Here is a 14,452-nt window from a genome sequence, read left to right on the forward strand (position 1 = left end):
AAGAAAAAGATTTTTAGACATGTTCCAGTAGATCAGCTTCTCTGGAGTGAGACTAGTGTGAGAAATGTAAAACCTGCCTGTTTTCTAAAATGACAATACAGTTCTAAAACCACCTATGCTTTTTTCTTTCTCTAAATGACTCAGAAGAAAACTGTATCACTGGTAAAAAGCCTGCTGGCGTTGTAAAATAAAAGGAGTTGAGTGTTATCTGACTTCTGTGCACCTGGGCATCAAACCTCCACTTTTTAGACCCTTTTGTGTTCCTGATACCATCGGGGTCCTGTGTCATGTCTCTTTAAAGCGCTGCAGGAGGCGTGGAGGGACGTTGACGGCGTGCGTCCAGAGTCTCATGAATGACTGCTACTGTTTCAGCTTATGTGACATTGTGAACCAAAGTGACTTAGAGATACATGTCTGCGCAGAGAGGACGAGGGGACAGTAGGTGAAGGAGGAAAGAAAGGAAGGAAGGAAGCACGTTGGCTGAGATGTGCGGCTGTTTTTTGTTTTTGCAGGGCAGCGCTTTACTTCCATAAGGTTGCAAAACGCTTTGCTTGCTCTCATGTCAGTCTGTGTCGGCAACCTGCGAGGGAAGTTTAGCCTGGTCTGCTCCATGCACTGACACAATTTCCAGGCACAGACAGATTTTGAAGGAATGCGTTTACTTTAAGGCCTATTGGAGAGTTCTCTGACTTGCCGAACTTGAGGGTGGACAGGTGAATTTACCTGCGCATCATGTACACAATCACTAGAGGTCCTAGCAAGCTGGTCACACAACGCAGAACAGGTGAGTCTGTAGCAAATATAAGTCATCCTTAAACACACTTTCAGATATCCATTCATGCTACTGGACATGTTGACTTGATTTGCAGGACCTACGCAACAGCTGGACAGCAAGATAAATGATTTTAAGCACAAACAGACGTCCTGGAACACGCCTGAGTAAGTCTGCACCTTCACAAAAGACGCATGAATAAATAGTCTCCATGCTTTCATTGGTTTGCGGTTATAGTTGCTTTTTACGTGCATTTAAAGTTCAGTCTTAGAGATATTTGACAGATATTTCTACTACTTTTAAAAAAAATTGTATTAGTTCATCTCCAATCAGCAATGGACATCATCTGTTTGATACTTCAGCTTTTCTTCATCAGTGCACACCTCAGGGATTCAAAACACATCTTTACACTCCGCTTCCTCATGTGTCTGGCTGTTTTCATGACTTTGAAGCAGCCAAGCTGGCTGGTTAATGTGTTTTGTGTGTGACCTTGGCAGCACATGGTCCTTCATTCAGCTGTTGTAATCTCTGACTCCCGCTCAGCCAGCCTTGCTTGAACTTGGGATCAAAGGGCAGCATGTTTTAGAAAAATCCTGCTCCAAAGTGTGTGTTTTTTCTTCTTCTTTTTTCCCCCCCAGAAATCACTATAATATTGTTTTGTTTCTCTTTACACCCGCCAGCCTTCCAGCACCCAAGATAGTTTTCAACCGTGTGAACGGCAAGAAGTACCATCAGCCTGCTGTGGATCCCTCTGCGGACAGTCGGCATGAAGAGAGTTTCTCCCCTGCACATGAGGAAAATGTGAGGTTTGTCTCCGAGGGTAAGTACTTTCTATACTGCCTCACTGCATCCAAACACCATCTCTGGTGGTTTGTGAATGACATTGTTTTACTATCAGGGTGTTTAAGAACTGTAAACTGGCCTCTCCTCCCAAGCCTCACCCACACAGCTGCTCTGACACTGATAGCCATGATAGGCACCGTGCAGAGAAATACTCACATATCATACCTCTCATGACCCTTGTTGGCTCATATGATAAGGAAAATGCTGCTTTTGGGTTCCTACAGCATGAGAAGTTTTGTTGTGTCAACACACTGACCCAGTTTTGAAGTGTGGGCTTCTTTTTAGGATTCAGGGAATCTTTCTGTCTCCAGGAGACCTCGTTTGCCTCGGCTGTTGTGTCCTGTGTTGGCATTGAATCTCAGCCACAGCAGCTCATAAACAACTTCAGCAACCTTGTGGCTTAGCGGACAAGGACTCAAAGTTTGCCCAACCCCCTTTCTGACAAGATTTGTGTTCCTCTTCACTAATAACTCAAAACATGGTAAAAACAAACATACCCATTGCAGCTTTCTGAAAGTGGACAGCTGCCAGCAGTTGCGAGATTAAATCAGTTATATGGCATGTGACGGTTCTGCATGTTTTGAAATACAAACATTTGTCAGGAGTGGTAGGCCTTTGAAGCAGTTGCCCTTGTGGACTCTGCACGTTTGACATTGTGGGTGTGACAGAGATGCATAGTTGGGTTTTTTTCCCCCTCTTTTTTTTTTTCCCTCAACAAACTTGCACAGATAAAGATATTTAGTGTCGACACTAACTGGTTTGTGTTTTCAGCCTGGCAGGAGATTGGCCAGGAACTAGAGGTGTCACAGAAAGCAGTTTACTACAAAGAGACAACTCCTGGGCCACACATGGACAGTGAGTACAGCTCCTCTTCTTCCTGGTCTGATATTTTAGGTATTTTAGCAGCATATGTTTTGCTACTCTTAAATGCTCTGTTTTCAGGGGTGCATAAGAAAAAAAATAGAAGTTCCCAATCACCTATAAGTTAAAATTGTACAGATCTTGTACACTGTTTCAAAGTTTTGTGATATGTTGGCATGTAAATCTACAATAAAGGCTGTAGGATGAAAAGCAGGTTGTACTGTTCTCTGACAGTCAGCAAATCAGAGATTTACAGAACTGCGTCTTATCCGTTAACCAGGAAGGATCAAAAGCCAATTATTTAAATGAGAACAGAGTTGAAAGATCTGCTCATTTAGATATTTATTTTTCTTAAATATTATAGACATGAAGCCAAATCTGTAGGAATGTTCAGATACCTTTATGAAGTACTAAGGAAACATTTGTATTTGTTTTTTTTTAATACTTCAGTTTTATAGAACCATATGATAATTTATCCCAGAGTGCTTATCAGAGAAAATGAACAAGTGTGTATCAAAACAAATACAGTCCAGTTCAGTATAGTGATGATGCTGATAAAAGCTTTGTAAAATGTTGTCTACCAGAAGAAGCCAGTGGCTCACTTCAGATGTTCACTTTGATTCAAACATCCTACAGTGCAGGGAACGTAAAGGCTGGTGTCCTGCAGATTTATAAAGTTTCCCTGCTGCAACACATCTGAATTAAACCCAGACTTGTGTAGAGCTTGACATATGTCTGCTAATTACTTATTTATTAAGGTGTGTATGTTGCAACAGGGAAACTTAGAAAACATGCATGCATGTCTAGGAGGGCACTCGAGAAAGAAACTCAGTTTAACTGGGGTGAGAAGACTAAAGTAATATTAATAATTTTAACAAATGCATAATGAAATTACACTTTCATGTTTTACAATTTGGTTCTAACTAACCTTTTGAAAAAATTAAAACAAATAATAAATAAGCTTTATTTGAAGTTTTGTTGCTATAGTTACAGTTTGACCACTCGAAGACAGTGTGGTCTTAAAGTGGAACTATTATGTGCATTTCAGGCTAATTTATTTTTATTTCTGAGACCAGAAGCGCTGGGATTGATCGAGTTATTGTCACAGATCGCTTTATTTACTTCACCAAACCTTATCCCCCGGGACGTCACAAGGATTTCGAAGTAGAAGAAACCCTCTAAAATGACGTGTTTTTTGTCGCCATGGAAACTCAAACTCAAACTCAAACATGCGTTTTTTAGGTGATAAAAAACGGTGCCGTTCACATGTCTGATGAGGATTCAACACTGTAACACTGTAGAAAGCTTAGAAAACTCGAAATACCAAAATAGCACCCCTTTAAAGACAATTGGTGACCTTGATTTTGGAATTCAGGACAGGAAATGCTTTGTGTTGCTGAAATTTGACTTTACAAATTGTAAGTTGGAGTATCTGTCTGTGACCACCAAAGGGCGGTGGTTGTAAGGAATTTACAAATGCTCAGCAGACATGAAAATCCATTCATTTCCTAAACAGTCGGTGAGAGGTGGAGCTACACGTCATCATGTAGACATGGAGCGACAGGAAAACTTTTTGTTTAAATTTTTTTTAGTACTTTACCTATGCGTATAAAAAGACAGGGTAGTCTAAAAGTGGTTGTTGACACTATAGTTTTAATTTCTTAACCATCCAGTTTTATCAAACAAACTTCTAGCAAAGTTGCCTTGTCGTTAGCAGGTACAATTATTTAAACAGATGGGGGGGGGGGGGGGGAATCACAAATACTGTGACTTATGCCTACGTGATGGCTTTCATTTTTTTTTTTACAGAGCATCACTGTTAAATTTAAGTGTTGCGAAAAAAGCGTTATGTAAAAACCCTCTGTAGTTTCTCGGTATGACCGCCAGAGGGCAGTGTTGGCTTACAATCGATACTAATTACTTTGAAAGTAAGAACAGGAAGTAGTTCATGTTGCTGCCATTTAGCTTGACAATTTAAATGTTGTAGTTCATCCTTGTCGCCACCAGAGGGCAGTAATTTTTGACTGATTCAACAATGTAATAATGGACTTTAAATCGGTAGTGGACATAACACTGTGGTAGTGGACCGTAAAATGTTTTTTGAGCAGTAAACAGTATAATATTACTCGTGAAAACACACACAAAAAAACACCCTATACTGTTGTTTAAGTTTGTAGGTTTTTATTTCTTCAAAAACCTGAATTTTAGGGGTCAAAAAGCAGGCCGACAGCAGCTGCCAGGATAAGTAAGCTAATGTGTGGTTTAAGATCAGTAGCTACAATCAGTGCACCACCAGGAAAGAAAACAAAAACACGAAAACTTAAGATTTTAAATTAAAACTTCACAATTCAGTCTAATTAATTTGTCATTTCTCTGCAACACCGCTAGAGGACGGCAAGCGTGTTTAAGGTATCAATATAAACCTTTTAAGACCAGGAAGTGGTTTATGGTGCTCTGATTTAACTTGAGAGATTAAGTGGAACCACCTCGCGTTGTGGCGGGTTCTTCAGTAATTACATGGTGAAAAAAAGATCATATTACATAAATCTACTTTTATTTACAGTAATTTAATTTATACGGCTGCAGGTTCGCTTTCAAAGAGGCTAATATTGGTTGATTCCATCATTTGATTATTTCTCGTTATAGTCTTCATACGATTTCAAGTGCAGGAAAATTGCTAGTGTCCTAATGGCTACTATGGTGTTAGCTGGTAAAATAGCCTCACCAGCAGAAAGCTGTAAACCAAACAACATGATGGGGCTTATTTTAATCAATGTGTTTTTAAGTAAAAAGCAACTCTTAGTCCAATAGAAGTGCTTCCAGTTTTGCTTAAATGCTGATTTTACTGTACATAAAATAACCAGAATTATCCTTGCATTTGTGAGTTTCTGACCACTAGACGGCAGTTAATGCACAGATACTAGAGATTACGTGAATAGCTGACGGACTTGGGAAAACTTTTATTTGCTATTATCAACCTATCCTTTTATGAAACTTTGTGGTTACAGATGTAGCTTACATAACAAAATATTGAGTGGATGAGTAGTTAACCCAAATTGGAGTGCCATCAGCAATGAAAGCAGTGTAAATTTAATTTTGTATTATAATGAACATTTTCAAAAGTTTTCCAATGTATAAATGCAAAGCTCATCACTCATAAATGTAAGCTGACCTGTAAATTTACATTGACCTCAAATCCTTTCACTTCCCAGGTTTTGTGCCCATTGATCTGGATGAATGGTGGGCCCAACGCTTCCTGGCCAATATAGACAAACTTTCCTGACACTCCACATGATTTGATGTTCCTGGCCAGCTAGGAGGTGAGACATGAATCGGAATGGCTCACAAAAGAAAAGGGAGCCTGGGATGCAAGACTGATGGCTGAAAGTGCCCTTGTGTGGTTCAAAAAGACTGACAGCACTGGGACAAAGCTACTGAGAATCACTTAACTCGCCTTTTAACTGTGAATATTTAGCCTGAGACAGACTGAATGCAGGAAGATTGTCTTGAAGCTGAGGTTTCTCACTGTGACCCTCACAGTAGAGGTGTAACTTGGAATGTAGTAAAAACTGTATTTTAAAGAAAAACATTGGATTTACCTTTTTATTGAACTGACACTATGATGAATGTAGGTTTTTACAACCTAGCAGCTTAAGTACGCAAACCCACAACGAATTGACAGCTGTAAATGTATCTGTTGGGCATTTACCTCAACGAATTACTTAAATTTCTTTTAAGAAAGTGGCAACCCCTCCATGCAGCTTCTTCAACAGAACTACCATCACAATCTCATTTATAAGCTGCTTGCAGCTTTACATTTGTTACTGCATTTTAGCATTTTAAATGTCTCGCTTGTTCTCTTGTGATAGTTTTTGTATCTAATCTGTATTCAGGAGGAAAGAGATATTTAATCCAACTGTCAAACTTGACAAAAACAAGATGACAAACATCTTCACAGGGTTATTTTCAGATTTCTGGTTAACTAGAATGACAAAATCAATGATGATCGATTCCTTTATGGATGTGAGTCCTCGAAATAATTTACTCCAAACGGTAACAAAAAAAACAGGCATGTTAATGAAGAAGCTTTCATCAGTTCACTTTCACTACATTGTTTCCTTTAGCCTTTTATATGTGCTCCATCTGCAGGGAAAAAGTATTCCAGCAGGCTGAAAGGTGTTACAGATGAATAACACGACTCAAGTGGGTCTGTTGAACGTTTAGCTGCAGCAGATGCTTCAGTCTATGAGCCACTGTCACCAGTACGTAATCATTCTGCAAGTAGTTGTCAGTGCTTCTCCAAAGCTTTAGTCAAGAGATCATTGAGACGAGAAATCATTGGTCGTGGATCATCATTCAAGCCAGCTGTGATCATGGCATTGTCGTAGATCTGGGGGAAAGGAGACATACTAATTGTAAGTACAATAATCTCTTAAGATATGTGGATTCTTTTTTTTTTTCTTTTTTTTTTTTTTTTACACAAAGGATGATATATTGAAAAATAAGAGTGGATCTGTAACACATTACCTGTTCCAGTAACAGTCCAGCCAGTTCAGAGTTTGTGTCCGTCAGCGAGTACATCTTCTTGATCAGATCATGTCTAAAAGTTGGTAGAAAATGTACAAATGCTGACAATGGACACAAATCCATTGTTTTACAAAGCCACAGGCAACACACAAGCACACCACTCTTACCCTGCATTGATTTCCAGCGTGGGCTGCAGAATCTGGGCTCTTTCCTCAGCAGTGCGGGCCAGCTGTTGGGTGCGGAGAAAGTGGCGAGCTGCACCCATTTCCAGAACTGTGATCATGGCGGGGTGGGTGTCCAGGCGCGGCGTCAGCTAAGAGTCACAGGGGAGAATGTGTAGTGAGATGACCTCTTTGAGCATGCGATTTTAAGGCCAAGTAGCGTGTAAAAAGGACTACTTTAGGGAACTGATCCCAGGATAGAGATATGACTATTAAGCTGAATTTAATATTTTTGATACCTTTATGTTAGTGACTCTGGGACCCAAAGCATTCTTCATCCAGGCCATCAGGTCATCAGCTTGCTCCTGAGTCAGACGCTCTGACGCTGCAGAGTAGAAAGTCTGGGTTACAGTTGTGACAGTGAGAGGTTTCCATCCTGCTGAAATTACCACAGAGTGGAGCAGACCTGGCTTGCTGTCCTCGTACTTCTCTTCCTTGTAGTGATCCACCACAATGTCTGTTTCAACTGAGATCAGCTTCTTCTTGTCAAACTCCCTGAGGTGGAGCAGGGTGAGCTCGTCAAACTGCTCATAGCAGAACAGCACCTACACAAAGAGGTTGGCATTGGGCCTGGTCTGTTTCGTCGCCACCACTAACTGATCTAAGAACTGGGGAAATGCTGGAATCATGCATCTTACCTCCATGTCTTTCTTTTTCATGGCCTCAAAGTAGGGGGAGTGCTCTGCAAGATGCCGGTTGGGGGCACACAGGTAGTAGATGTTGCGTGTGCCAGCCTTCATGCGGGAGGCATACTCCATCAGGTTGGTCTGCAGGCCAGCTGGCAACGCTGAGGACTCGAACCTCAGCAGCTTGGCAATGTCCTCCTACAGAGCATGGAGGGAGATGATTAAATGACGCTCACAGACGACATGTTTCTGAAGCTTCTTATTAATTCCAGACTTGATAATTAATAAACCAAAGTGGGCACCTTGACATCTTGTTCCTGGGTGGTCACAATGCCCTCCCTCATGAATAAGCCGTAGTCTTCGAAAAACTTGTTGTACTTCTCCGGCTCCTTCCTGCTCTGGTCCAGCAGGAAGCGGATCACCCTCTGCTGTAAAACATCACGAAGCTTCCTGGAGGGAGAGGATCGTAGAAAACGAAGCACAAATGAAAACTGAAAGCAACACTAGGAATATAAAATCAAGGAAGATGTGTATTTTGGAGGATTTTCAGTTATGTTACATTGTCATGTTACGATGGCAAAGGTCTACGTTAATACCTTGAAACTGCCTGCTTTGTTTTTTGGTATTTTTAACAGAGTCTTCAAGTGATACTTTGTCTCAGTGGTTTCCAAAGCAGGTTCTCCATCAAATAGATCCATATTTCAGGTGAATTACAAAGTTAAAGCTTTGCTGCGATCTGGATTTCAATTACAAAAACAAAAAGTTGTTTGTAACCAGCAGCAGATCCAGAAAATTTATGTGGGCTGGCAAAGGAGGGGAAAGACAGGGAGACTAGAATAAAAGATGGATCCTCTGATTCCATTTTCGTTCTCTCCATCATCTGCCTCGTCTGCAATCTGCTTCTATCCCTCTTCCTGAATCTGAAATCTATTTCCTCCCTCACACTGAGATCTTTTTGCTCATGTTCCTCTCAGTGGCCTCCTTTACCTCTGACCCTCCTGGCCTCTACCATTCTTTTATTATTCAACAATAAAATTGTCTCCGTTTTTAAGAATATGAATCAGAAATTATTTAGAACACTCATGTGGCACAAGGAGTCTTATTTAGACTCTCCATGGAAAACTTATTTGTCCAGTCCGACAGTGACAATGTGATGTGATTTAATTAATCAGCCTCCGTGCTGTAATCATACAGAGTTGTCAGTGAAGCTTCAACCAGCGCCTGTCCAAACCTTTTTCATCTAAAATTCTACATAAAATGCTGTAGTGTTAACTGTAATCATCTAACAAGAAATATACTCCCAAGAAATCACACAGTGAGTCCATCAGCAAGTGATTAGTAGACGTACTCAATTGAAACTGTCAGTCAGCTTCAGCAGACATTTAAATGACCAATTTCATTTAAATTAGTTAAATCACCTGGAAAGACCGACTTCACCTGGAGGAGGCACCCTCACTCTGCCAGGTTTTAGACATACTGTCTCCCACATGTCCATCAGAAGAATTTAGACATTCGACAGATTTGTTTTTACATGTATAAATTAAGCCTCTAAAAGGTGAGGGGGGGGGGGGGGGATTCTCAAGTATGGGGGCTGTCGAAATTTAGACCCACTGTTTCAATATTCCTTTCCAGTATCAATATGTGCAATACTTGTGTTGTACCTGATGAGGGCGCTCTCCTGCAGCAGCTCTCTGCTCAGATTCAGGGGGATGTCCTCACTGTCTACCACACCTGCACACACACAATATTCATTACAGAATACTAACCAAAATCTGAATCTTTCTTCCCTCCCTCCTTTCTGTCAGTCATGCATGCAAACTAAAAAAGGCATTAAAAGAAATTCAGACCTCGAAGGAAGCGCAACCACTTGGGCAGGATGTCAGTAGCTTTGGTCTGGATCAGAACCTTCCTGCTGTACAGAGCCACACTGGAGCCCATCTCCCTGCTCACGTCAAACATGCTCGGTTTCTGTTAACACAAATATTATTCACTCCCACAAGTTTGGTAAAATCCACTTCACGTATCTTCCTTGACATTCTTTAAAGTAATTTCTGAATCAAATCTTAAACTTCGCTCATCTGATTCAAGATTCTTATACAGGTTTGCACTGAAACCATAACTGAAATAAAATTTGCATTTTTTATCAGCATTATCTATGTAAACACTCCTCACCGAATCAGGGACATAAAAGATGCTTCGGATGTTGAGTGGGGCGTCGGCACGGTAGTGCAGAGTGTAGCGAGGTTTGTCATAAGCCTGAGCTATGTAGCGGTAAAACTCCTCATGCTGCCATTCACTGATGTCCTTCGGCTCCATCATCCACAGGGCCTGAAAGGCAAAGAACAGACCGAATGATTTAGTTTTCTTTTCAAACTTGCAGAGATTAACTTTGCCTCAAGACTAAGAAAACAATTGGAAAACCGAAGCCCACCTGCAGAGTGTTGAGCCTCCGTCCGTTTAGGAAGATGGGAAAGCTCACAAAATTGCTGTACTTTGTTACAACATCTGAAATAAAAGCGACATTCTTGTCATTGCATGGAGTGAGACAGTCATGATTTATCCATTTAAACCACAGTAGCAGATATACTGTACCTTTAACTCTGTCCTCAGTGGAAAACTCTTTGCAATCACTTTTAAGGTGCAGCACAATTTTTGTTCCCTGTTGGACTCCACTGGCCTCTGCAATCTCAAAAATTCCAGAGCTGAAGGAGACGGTGTGAAAATGAGTTAAATTCATGGTTATTTGTTAACAATCCTTATTCTGGAGAATTTTTCTTTTCTGCCTCTTAAAAACAGAACAAACACAGTTTAATATCGCTCACCCATCTGAAGACCATTTGTATCCAGGAGCATCAGGCTCTGTAGAGCGAGAGTAGACGTCGACACGGTCGGCCACCATGAAGGCAGAGTAGAAACCAACTCCAAACTGACCAATGATGGAGCTGCTGGCCTCTGCCTGGTTCTGCAGTGCGTCCAAGAATGCCTGTAGGATAGAGGTTCAAAAGAATATCAACACATAAGATGCATAAATCCATATTGTAGAGAACATGCCCACCAGAAGTGAGGAGAGATCACATCCTGTAATGAGGCTAAAGCTAAATTTTTCAACTTAAACAAGTGATCCTGAATGGCACAAAAGTGTACAATAGCTTCATTTGCCCATGCTGTAACTGTCAAGTTTCAATCTTAAACAGCCAGTATAACATCTAAAGTGATTTTTTCCAAACCAAGGCACAAGCTGAGGGGGAGGTGTACAATATTAAATAATGCAAGACCACAAATAATGTGGACAGAAAATGTACAAATAAACAAAACCTGGATATTTGTTTAGATGTTCACAAGCACTCACCTTGGAACCAGAGCGGGCAATAGTACCCAGATTAGCCACCAATTCCTCCTTGCTCATGCCGACTCCTGTATCCTTTTAAGATTATAGACAAACCCAGTCATAAAAAAAACCAAACATGTTGTACCATATCCACCCACCAGGTGGCAGGCCATGTTAAACAGCAGCAGAAAATCAGAGAACATTTGCAGTTAACCAGTAAAAAGAATAAAACTTGGTTATATTCATGGTTAAATCCCATTGCATCGACAACAGTTAGTAAACGTTTTGTTCCTGCAATCTAAAAGGCTTAGAAATTGTGAAAAACCATGCTTCAACAGTGGTTAATTGTACCTGAATTGTAAAAGTTCCTTTCCCTGCATCTGTCTGCAGGTGGATCTCCAATGGTGCCGTTTCCCCACCAGCTGTGATCAGTTTGTGCCGTAGTTTTTCCAGAGCATCACTGCCATTAGAGATCAACTCCCTTATGAAAACCTATGGAGATGGGAAACAATCAGGGAATCTATCACAGCAGTACATCATGCCTTTGGCACACAATTCCCTACCTCTTTCTCCGAGTACAAGGATCTAGCAACAATGTCCAGAAGTTTTTTTGTTTCAGCCTGAAATTCATGTTTTGAGAAACTACCTGAAAAGTCAGGGAAAGACTGGCATTAGACTTAGCATAATGCTGGCAGCAACCAGTATCTTAGTATGTACAATTGTGTCTCCAGTTGTATAAGCACCTTGCACAGATTCTGTATCACTGATGATTGTGTGCAGAGGTTCCTCCTCAGGCTCTTTCTCAACCTCTTGGGTGCTGTAGTAAGACTGCTGACTGAAGCCAAGGCTGGGCCGCTGGGACTCCCATGACCTGGACCGACTATTCCACCACTGTTGATGTCCAAACTGCAAAGCTAAAGATAGGAGAACAATAATGAAACTGCTTCTTAATAATTCCTCTTCACTCTGTACACCTCAGACTTCCAGTACAACTCTGAGTCCTGTCATCTGCAGAAATACTCTGCAATTGTGGGGTGTATCAGTGATGGACAAGAAACAGAGTACAGAGAACTGGTCAGTGAGTTTGTTAGATGGTGCTAAATAAACAAAGCACTGTTTCCATCCTAGGAGAGGAGGTGGAGGTGGTGGAGGAATACAAGTATCTTGGAGTTCAGCTGGACAACAAACTGGACTGGAAATGCAACACTGACTACATCTACAAGAAAGGTCAGAGCAGACTGTACTTCTTAAGGAAGTTGAGATCTTTTAACGTCTGCACCAAGATGTTGCATATCTTCTATAAGTCTGTTGTGGAGAGTGCAGTCAGCTTTGCAGCCATCTGCTGGGGTAGTAGCATCAAAACCAGAGACTTGAAGAGAATCATCAAACTGATCAAGAAAGCTGGTTCTGAGCTTGGAGTAACTCTGGAGCCGCTGGAGTTGATTGTCCAAAGAAGAAGAATGGTGCACAAGCTTTTGAAGATGATGGAGGATTCTTCACACCCTCTCCACAACACAGTAAAGAAACAAAGTGTGTTCAGTGAGAGGCTTCTTCAGGTCCGATGCAAGACTGAAAGATACAGAAGATCGTTCCTGCCAGCAGCCTCCGGAACAAGACCTCTTCCAATTAATAATTATATACTACGATATTGAATTTCCCTTTGGGGATTAATAAAGTATTTTTCATTTATTTCATAAAAATGTCTTTTACAGGCCTGAAAGGACCTTCGTCAAGTCTCGTAGACTTATAATTTATATTGGGAACAAACTTGTAAGTCTAAAGTTTTAATCGAGATGATTATTGAAAAAGTATACATTTCTGGCTCTTATTAAACAACGACTAGATGCTAATCTAAAATCGACCCCCTACGTACGTGTGATGCTGATGTAACAACCTGACTTTTGTAAACAGCTACTCGCATTAATCCTAATTTCTAACATGTGTGAATTATAAGCAGACCACGAGACGCAATAAAACAAGCTGTAATAGAATCGGGTCATTGTGTTGAACAGGTTGCTGAAAAGAAGCGTCCTTGGTGATCTTGTGGTTGTGAATTGACCTGCTTAGATAACTTTGCTTAAAAAAAAGCTCACCTCGACTTAGTGATGGTGAAATGGTATGACTCCTCAGCCCTCGTGCACATGACATCAGCCGTAAATTAGAAATCTGCGAAGAGCCGAGTGCGAACCGAGCCAGAGCGAGACAGCGGGACATGATGAGAGTTAATCACGGCTGATCTACCAGAAGATAAAATTCACAGGTCGACTGACCGTGGGACACACACACACACACACACACACGCTGAACGACGGACACAGGACCAGGAAACGCGCTTGAAAATGACGTCATATTGGCGTTTTGAATATGCCTGACTAAAAGTGGAAATTAATGTGAAGTGTATAAGTGATGTATTTATTCTATTTTGAATTTTAACCTTACTAAGCTATTTGCATACATTTCTTTAATATGTTTTAGGGATTTTTGTATATTATTTAAAATTAAAAGAAAATTAAATTTTTATTTGTCGTTCAAGGTCAAACCTTTTTCATAAAATATTAGTGCAATTTAAACGATACAGTGGGATGTAAAATTACGTTATAACAATGACAAATTTTGAAGACAGTCTGTGGCACACAGGTTTATTTAACAATATGGTTTATAAGTACGAAATGAGCCATTTGAACCAGTTTATACAGTGATTTCATTCTTATTTTCAGCATATATACAGTACTGTTTAGCTGCATGATTTACATTAGAGAACAGTTCCTCAACAATTCAAGTTTAATGTGACAGAAAATGAAGCACAACTCTGAACACAAATCAGCAAACAATTAAATTTCCCACCACAGGCAAAATATGTTCAATACATAGACAAATTCTTTTTAATGAAGGAGACAAAGGAATTTTTGAAAATCTGCAAGACAAAGGCTGGGTCCAGGCTAGTAAAAAGAACATTCCGGCACCTGTGAACATTGACAATTTTCCATACAGGTTTCTCTTTCAACAGCATGTTATATGTGTGTGTGTTTGTGTGTGTACAATAAGTATCCTAGATCTATACAAATATGTTAATCTCCTTTAGAATCTGCAAACAGGAAAGAAATTAAGGCTTTCCTAAAGGCAGTCCTTTTCAAAAATGTTATATTAGAATAAATTAGCCAGGAACAAGGAAACTAAACAAGAGGTGAAACCTGGCAAAAATGTTCTCAGGCAAATAATTTTACAGACTTCTCAACACAAATACAATATTCATTTGCAAAGGTACAAAAAGAAA

General features: G+C 40.4%; 2 protein-coding genes across 2 annotated transcripts; one reads left to right on the forward strand and one right to left on the reverse strand.

Moving 5' to 3' along the window:
• The first annotated feature begins 385 nt into the window (after nt 1–385).
• LOC306765896 (MAPK regulated corepressor interacting protein 2-like) lies at nt 386–5,818 on the forward strand. The gene is made up of 5 exons (XM_079253431.1): nt 386–784; nt 870–939; nt 1,453–1,592; nt 2,387–2,470; nt 5,689–5,818. The coding sequence occupies exons 1-5, from the start codon at nt 733–735 to the stop codon at nt 5,757–5,759; spliced, it is 417 nt and encodes a 138-aa protein (XP_079109557.1). The 5' UTR covers nt 386–732; the 3' UTR covers nt 5,760–5,818.
• A 911-nt stretch (nt 5,819–6,729) lies between these two features.
• On the reverse strand, nt 6,730–13,470 carry trap1 (TNF receptor-associated protein 1). Its single transcript, XM_079253430.1, has 18 exons — nt 13,272–13,470; nt 11,922–12,092; nt 11,742–11,824; nt 11,530–11,670; nt 11,200–11,271; nt 10,673–10,833; nt 10,443–10,552; nt 10,282–10,355; nt 10,023–10,178; nt 9,698–9,818; nt 9,512–9,581; nt 8,153–8,300; nt 7,863–8,048; nt 7,631–7,769; nt 7,464–7,549; nt 7,171–7,316; nt 7,004–7,076; nt 6,730–6,866 (listed from the first exon to the last, which is right to left on the reverse strand). The coding sequence occupies exons 1-18, from the start codon at nt 13,390–13,392 to the stop codon at nt 6,765–6,767; spliced, it is 2,160 nt and encodes a 719-aa protein (XP_079109556.1). The 5' UTR covers nt 13,393–13,470; the 3' UTR covers nt 6,730–6,764.
• Between the last annotated feature and the right edge of the window lie 982 nt (nt 13,471–14,452).

Source organism: Telmatherina bonti (assembly GCF_933228915.1).
Source record: "Telmatherina bonti genome assembly, chromosome: 14".
NCBI classification, from domain to species: domain Eukaryota; kingdom Metazoa; phylum Chordata; class Actinopteri; order Atheriniformes; family Telmatherinidae; genus Telmatherina; species Telmatherina bonti.